Source organism: Oryx dammah, unplaced genomic scaffold (assembly GCF_014754425.2).
Source record: "Oryx dammah isolate SB20612 unplaced genomic scaffold, SCBI_Odam_1.1 HiC_scaffold_150, whole genome shotgun sequence".
Lineage (NCBI taxonomy): Eukaryota > Metazoa > Chordata > Mammalia > Artiodactyla > Bovidae > Oryx > Oryx dammah.
This window is the reverse complement of record NW_024070326.1, coordinates 7,509-14,683: the sequence shown is the minus strand read 5'-3', so window position 1 is coordinate 14,683 and position 7,175 is coordinate 7,509. Positions and strand designations below refer to the sequence as shown.

At 46.2% G+C, this 7,175-nt stretch overlaps 2 protein-coding genes across 2 annotated transcripts; one reads left to right on the top strand and one right to left on the bottom strand.

Moving 5' to 3' along the window:
- Nucleotides 1-1,585: 1,585 nt before the first annotated feature.
- Nucleotides 1,586-4,825, top strand: LOC120859189 (intelectin-2-like). The gene is made up of 4 exons (XM_040235381.1): nt 1,586-2,406; nt 2,733-2,891; nt 3,296-3,416; nt 4,686-4,825. Exons 1-4 carry the CDS (start codon nt 2,215-2,217, stop codon nt 4,823-4,825), a joined length of 612 nt encoding a protein of 203 aa, XP_040091315.1. The 5' UTR covers nt 1,586-2,214.
- A 976-nt stretch (nt 4,826-5,801) lies between these two features.
- LOC120859190 (60S ribosomal protein L22-like 1) lies at nt 5,802-6,305 on the bottom strand. Its single transcript, XM_040235382.1, has one exon. It carries the CDS (start codon nt 6,288-6,290, stop codon nt 5,922-5,924), a length of 369 nt encoding a protein of 122 aa, XP_040091316.1. The 5' UTR covers nt 6,291-6,305; the 3' UTR covers nt 5,802-5,921.
- Nucleotides 6,306-7,175: the final 870 nt, after the last annotated feature.

The window sequence follows — 7,175 nt, the reverse complement described above, 5'->3', positions numbered from 1 at the left end:
GGGGCCTGCAGCCCAAAGTAGGCTGGGATGGGCAGCGCCCATATGCTCTGCACTTTATCTACCTCAGACCTCCCCGCAGAGGCAGTAGCTCTGAGACTGCTCCTGGTTGGGTGCTCTCAGCTCCTGGCATCTGTGAGGAAGGAAACAGAGAGCTAGCTCTCTGTGCTGAGTCCGAGACAGGACCCCAGTGTGTGGGGAGCCACGATGACAGCTGAGGTCTGGACTTGCTCTTAGGGATGGGGAGTTTCAGAGAAAGGAGACTGTGGCCCCTTAAGGATTTGTAGGGCTGGATGGGGTGGGGTCTATTCCAGGAGGTTCCAGAGTGTCCAGAATCCCATTACTTCCAGTTTGAGTTTTCCTTACTCAGAGAGTTCAAAGAGAAAGGATGGAAGGGAGCAAAAGTATGAACCATCCAATGACCGCGTGCATCTCCTTTCTACTTAGGGGACAGCAGTCAGGTTTTACCTTCTGTTGTTCCTCTCTGTGGCCACCATTGGGCCGAGTGCAGGTAAGTCCCTCAGGAGCAGCAGTTTCATCAGCTCAGACGTGCAGTGGAGCAGAGAGAGTAGAACCAGGCTGGATGCTGAAGTCCTGGCCTAGAGGGGGAGTCGTGGAGATGCAGAGAAGCCACACTTTGCAGCCAAATTGAGCTGTGGCCAGAGTGTTGATTGCTGGTCTCTCTGGGGGTGTGGTCTGAGGCTAAACCCTGTCCTGGGGCTCCATCTGTGCCTCTGAGTGGCTGAAGGGGCTCAGGGAGCCACGGTGGTGAAGACTGTGCTTCCTTCTAGTGACTCCTGCTTCCATGGCCTTGGCCTTGGGGTTCCCAGTGGGTCCCTGGTGGTCAGGGCTGTGTTCAGGGAACATCCTTCCTTAGTCTTCATCCTCACAGTTCCGTTTATCACAGTAGGTATAATGAGAGCTTTTGTGTTTAATTGGTTGTGGAGAAGAATGCAAGTGTTGAGTATGTAGTAGATTGTGGTCAGCTAGTCTTAGCTGACAGAATCCTGACCCCTGGGGCCTCACAGCCTAGTGATGAGCCTGTGAAGTGGGAAGGGGGCAGGAGCCAATGGCCAAGAAGGCTGGTGTGAGCGGCATGACACAGAATTATCCTCACATCCTCTAGCAGGGACGCTTTCTGTTGAGAAGTTCTGGAAGGAGTACCTGTCTTTCCTTCCAAGAAGCTGCAAGGAAATCAAAGAAAGTTGCCATAAAGCAGGTGGTGAGTAACAACCCAACTCAGCATCCTTTCCTTTTAACCACTTTTTAGCTAAACAGATCTTGGTCATGGAGATCAGGAAGGGGTGTGCCTACCCCTCCTGTCTGCTCTGACTCCAGCTTCCAGCCTAGATTTCTATTGAGAATTTTGAGGCTTTTGGGTCAACTTAGTTGTTGGAGACATGATCTTCTGAGCTCAAGGAGAATGTGGTGTTTCTGGTGAGTCTTAGCATGATGACTATAGCTGTATTGAGTGTAAGATTTTTCCCTGCTTGTAAGCTGGGAAGTTAGTTCTGCCCTAGTGTCATAGATTCTGGTAGAAAACACGAGCCTCCAGAGGCAGAGACACAGAGCTTGATTACTCACAGTTACAGAAGCAGGCAGGGCATCAGCCTTTTCCTGTGCTGATGTTCTGGGTCCCGTCCGATCCCAGTGATGTGAAAAGGGCCAGGAGATATCTGCCCATGTAGTTTGTTTGCCAAGTGGCTCCTAAATTGGGTTCGTCAAGCAAATGTAAGCCTTTTTGGATAAGACAGTTTATTTTCTCTGGGGCTGAGTACAAGGAAGAACTCTGCAGTTAGGGAATCTGAATCTCATATAATGGGCAGCGACCATGCCTGCCCTTACCTCTGAGTTGCAGAGGCCACATCCTGATGTAGATTTGAGATGTGGTCAGGTGTGACTTCTGGCCTCTTCTGGTCAGAAGAAGGCTCTGTCCCGAGGGAGATAGATCTCTGTGTCCTAGGATGTTTGCTCTACAAAGTCTTTGAAAAGGTAGCATGGAACAAAGGCAGTCAGTGTCCACAGAGAACTGTCCTCAACAAGCGGATGTGTGTGGGAGCCTTCAGGATACATTTCTGACTTCCCAGAGTCTTTCTGGTTGTGAGTCTGAGATGGACCCTGTGCTTTCAGTCAGGGGGTCTCTGGCTGTTTCCCTCTGCAGATGGCCTGTATCAACTCCGCACTGAGAATGGTGTCATCTACCAGACCTTCTGTGACATGACCTCTAGGGGTGGTGGCTGGACCCTGGTGGCCAGTGTCCATGAGAACAACATGCGTGGCAAATGCACGGTGGGTGATCGCTGGTCCAGTCAGCAGGGCAACAGGGCTGACTACCCAGAAGGGGATGGCAACTGGGCCAATTACAACACGTTTGGGTCTGCAGAGGCTGCCACCAGCGATGACTACAAGGTACTGAGCACCCAGGTGGGAAAGGGAGGGAGCTTTGTGTGGCTGGAGCAGAGCATGTGGAAGGGAGGGTGAGAGATAGGGAGTTGGAAGTGGGGCTGGAGAAGACGGCAGACAGAAGTCCATGTCTTGAATGACAAAGTCCTCCCACCAAGGCTGTTTGTGTGGTGGGGTCTCATTGTCTGCTGGAGGGAAGTGGGGGTCTGGGCACCGCTGGGCACCTGTTCCCTGCAGACCTGAGCTCTCAGCTCCACTGAGGACTGTGTGTGTGGGTCTTTGGCTGGTAGCTCCTCCTTGGCTGGTCAGGCCGAGTGTGTGTCCCTCTGCAGAACCCTGGCTACTACGACATTCAAGCTCAGGACCTGGGCATCTGGCACGTGCCCAACAAGTCTCCCCTGCAGCACTGGAGGAACAGCTCCCTGCTGAGGTACCACACCAACACTGGCTTCTTCCAGAGCCTGGGGCATAATATGTTTGGACTCTACCAGGTACATGGGGCTGCTGGCTGGGGGTTGGGGGCACTACCTTTGGTGAGCAGAGAGTCAAGCGTTTGGGATGGGGAGAAAGTCTGCTCTGTCCATATCACTAAGGGCCTCTGTGTGTCTTTCTACTACCTCTGGGTCACTGTGAACTAGTGTGCTGCTTCTTCCAGAGGAACTGTGAGCCAGACAGGGGAAGAAGCCTAGGGGAGAGGATTGGGGGTGGGTAGAGAGTGAAAAGGACAGGGGTCTTGAGGCAGGTTAGGGTCCTAGCTATGGGTGGCAGGGGGGAAATAGACCAGTATTATTTATACTGAATCCTGAATAATGCCACATGAGGGTATTAAAGCCTCTACTGCCCAGAATGGCAGTATCTCTGTTGTCTTCCACAGACGGTATTTTGTGTCCCGCAGAAATACCCAGTGAAATACGGAGCAGGGAAGTGCTTGACTGACAATGGCCCAGCCATTCCTGTTGACTATGACTTTGGTGATGCTGAGAAAACTGCATCTTATTACTCACCATATTGTCAGCGTGAGTATCTGCTTCCAAAGCCCAGTTGTCAACCCTTCTCTGCACTCTCCAGGAAAGTGTAAATAAGAAAAGTTAGTGATCCTTCAGTTCAGTTCAGTCGTTCAATTGTGTCCGACTCTTTGTGACCCCATGAATCGCAGCACGCCAGGCCTCCCTGTCCATCACCATCTCGCGGAGTTCACTCAAACTCATGTCCATTGAGTCAGTGATGCCATCCAGCCATCTCATCCTCTGTCATCCCCTTCTCCTCTTCCCCTAAATCCCTCCCCCCATCAGAGTTTTTTCCAATGAGTCAACTCTTCGCATGAGGTGGCCAAGGTACTGGAGTTTCAGCTTTAGCATCATTCCTTCCCGAGAAATCTCAGGGCTGATCTCCTGTAACCCTAATGATCCTTAGCATTTATTAAACAAGTACAATATGCCAAGCTCTTTTCTAGGAACGTGACATGGATTTTTGTTATGTATCCGTCATGAAAAAACTATAAGGTCAGGCTTCTTAACTAATAACTCGGTTTGATTCTTTTTTTCCCTTAGTTTATTTATTTTTAATTTCCCCTTAATTAATTTATTTTAAACCAATACCATATTGTGTTGGTTTCTGCCATACATCAACATGAATCAACCATAGGTATACATATGTCCCCTCCCTCTTGAACCTCCCACCCTATTCTACCCCTCTAGGATGTCACAGAGCCCTGGTTTGGGTTTCCTCAGTCACTGTAAGAATCTTACAAAGTTAAAAGCTAATTAATGTGCACAGGTGAGAACAACTTGCAAAGTGATGAGAAAAATTTGTTTTTGTTATGATGGATAGCTATTATTGTAAGAAGACATTTTTAAGCATGATCAAGCCACAGAACTTGTCTTTGGTGGGAAAATGAGAGTCATTTTTCTTTAAAGTCACGGTAATTGGATGAGAAGTGTGCCAGCAGAGCCCGATGGCCACTTCTGATCATTGCTTATTCCTGCTGAACCTCTGGTCTTCCTGCTGATCTGTCAGGGGACTCTCATTTCTCCTATGAGCCTTAGACAGACAAGTGAGTTTTGTGAGCCCGAGCCTTGGTCTTCTTGCCCCAGATGGAGGGAGGGTCTCTTTTTTCCTTTTTCAAGGCCAGGATGCAGCCGCCACTGTCAAAAAGTGCTGGGCTCTATGCCCACAGATTGGCTGTGACCTGCCCTGTTGATTTAGGGAATTCTTGGGCTGGTCAAAGGGATATATCCAGTTCGTCCTTTGAGTCCTTGGCCTTTTCCCTGCCTCTTCTTTTCCAGGAGAATTTGTTGCAGGATTCGTCCAGTTCAGGGTGTTTAATAACGAGAGAGCAGCCCATGCCCTGTGTGCTGGGGTGAGAGTCACTGGCTGCAACACTGAGCACGTGAGTCCGGGGAAGATCCCTGGCTTGTGCGGGTGAGTGCATGTGTGTGTATGTGTGTGTGTGTGTGTGTGTGTGTGTGTGTGTATGTCTACCTGTCTGGGGTGTTTTATGGGGCTTGCATTTTTACTCTTTTCTGGCATTTCTAGACATAATTTTTAAATTGTAGCCATTATTTTTTAATTGAGATTCAATTGATCTATAACATTATATTAGTTTTTGGTATATAGCATAGTGATTCTATATTTTTATATATTATGAAATGATTACTGTAACAAGTCTAGCCAACACCCAGCACTACTCACAGCTGCAAATTCTTTTTTCTTGATGAGAAGTTTTACCATCTACTTTCTTTTTTTTTTTTTTTCAAGTCTAAATATTTTATTATATAGTTACACCCAACTGTGTCTTTTCTACATACTTTTAACTTGAGGATGTCTGTAAAACCAGTACATTAGATAAATCCTGAAATTCCACTAGCTATAAGCTATTTAAATATTGCTTATACAAAATATTTGGGTGGGGGGAGGTGGACAAAAGCTTATTTACAAAACAGGAGTCAGATGCAGAAATCTTATGATTACCAGGGGATATGGGGGAGAAATACATTGGGAGACTGACACTGGCATGTATACACTACTATACATAAAACAGATGAGAGGAGGAAATGGCAACCCACTCCAGTATTCTTGCCTGGAGAATCCCATGGACAGAGGAGACTGGCGGGCTGCAGTCCACAGGTTTGCAGAGAGTTGGACGCAACTGAAGCAACTTAGCATACATAAAACATATAACTAAAAAACTGCTGTTATAGCACAGGGAACTGTACTCAATACTCTATAATGGTCTATATGACAAAAGAATGAGTGGATATATATGTATAACTCATTCACTTTGCTATATACCTGAAACTAACACAACATTGTAAATCAACTACACTCCAATAAAATTATAAAAAGTATTGAAGGAAAACCAGCACCATATGAACAGCATACACTTAAATAAAAGATGAATGTTTAACATACAGAGTAATGTTTTTTATTCACTGATAGCCTAAAGGTCCATTTCAAGATGTTTCTTTTGTATGCTTAATTAGTTTTATTAGCAAGCAAAGCCCTATGAAGGATGGCATCATCTAGTCCTCAGATTCAGATTCATCTTCATCTTGACTAATCTGGAAGTAACGAAGCTCATAAGTCTCCTTGTCAGATGCAACCACACAAAGCCAATCACGAAGATTGTTCTTTTTAAGGTATTTCTTGGTAAGGTACTTCAAATACCTTTTAGAGAACTGTTTCTCAGAAACGACTATGATTTTATTCTTGAAGCGTTCAATGTGAACGACATTCCCAAGATTTCCAGTTTTTCCATTCACTTTAACCTTTTCCCGCAGAAATTGTTCAAAATTTCCAGAATCAAAAATTCCATCTTCTACTGGATGAGTAAGATCCAAATTAAACTTCCAGGTTGACTTCTTAGGCTTCTTGTCTTTCTTCGGCGCCATCTTGAAGGCTTGCCGCGCGATCGCATCTACTTTCTTAGTAACTTTTCAATGGATAATATAGTTTTAGACTAGTGACACTATGCTGTACATTACACCCCCAGGACTTATTTTATACATGAAGGTTTGGAACATCACTGATGGTCCAATGATTAGGACTCTGGAATTCCGCTGTTGTTGTTCAGTTGCTAAGTCATGTCCCTCTCCTTGTGACCCCATGAACTGCAGCATGCCAGGCTTCCTTGTCCTTCACTATCTCTCAGAGTTTGCTCAAGTTCATGTCCATTGAGTCAGTGATGCCATCCAACCATCTCATCCTCTGTCGTCCCCTTCTCCTCTTGCCCTCAATCTTTACCAGCATCAGGGTCTTTCCCCATGAGTCAGGTCTTTGCGTTAGGTGGCCAAAGTATTGGAGCTTCAGCTTCAGCACCAATCCTTTCAATGCAAATTCAGGGTTGATTTCCTTTAGAACTGAGTGCTTTGCTCTCCTTACTGTCCAAGGGACTCTCAAAAGTCTTCTCCAGCATCACAGTTCAAAAGCATCAATTCTTTGCTTTGCAGCCTTCTTTGTAGTTCAACTCTCACATCCATAAATGACTACTGGAAAAACCACAGCTTTGACTACAGGGACCTTTGTCGGCAAAGTGACCCTCTGCTTTTTAACACACTGTCTAGGTTTGTCATAGGTTTTCTTCCAAGGAGCAAGCGTCTTTTAATTTTGTGGCTGCAGTCACTGTCTGTAGTGATTATGGAGTCCAAGAAAATGAAATCTGATGCTGTTCCCACATTTTCCCCATCTATTTGCCATCAAGTGGTAGGATCAGATGCCATGATCTTTGTTTTCTGAATGTTGAGTTTTAAGCCAGTTTTTTCACTCTCCTCTTTCCC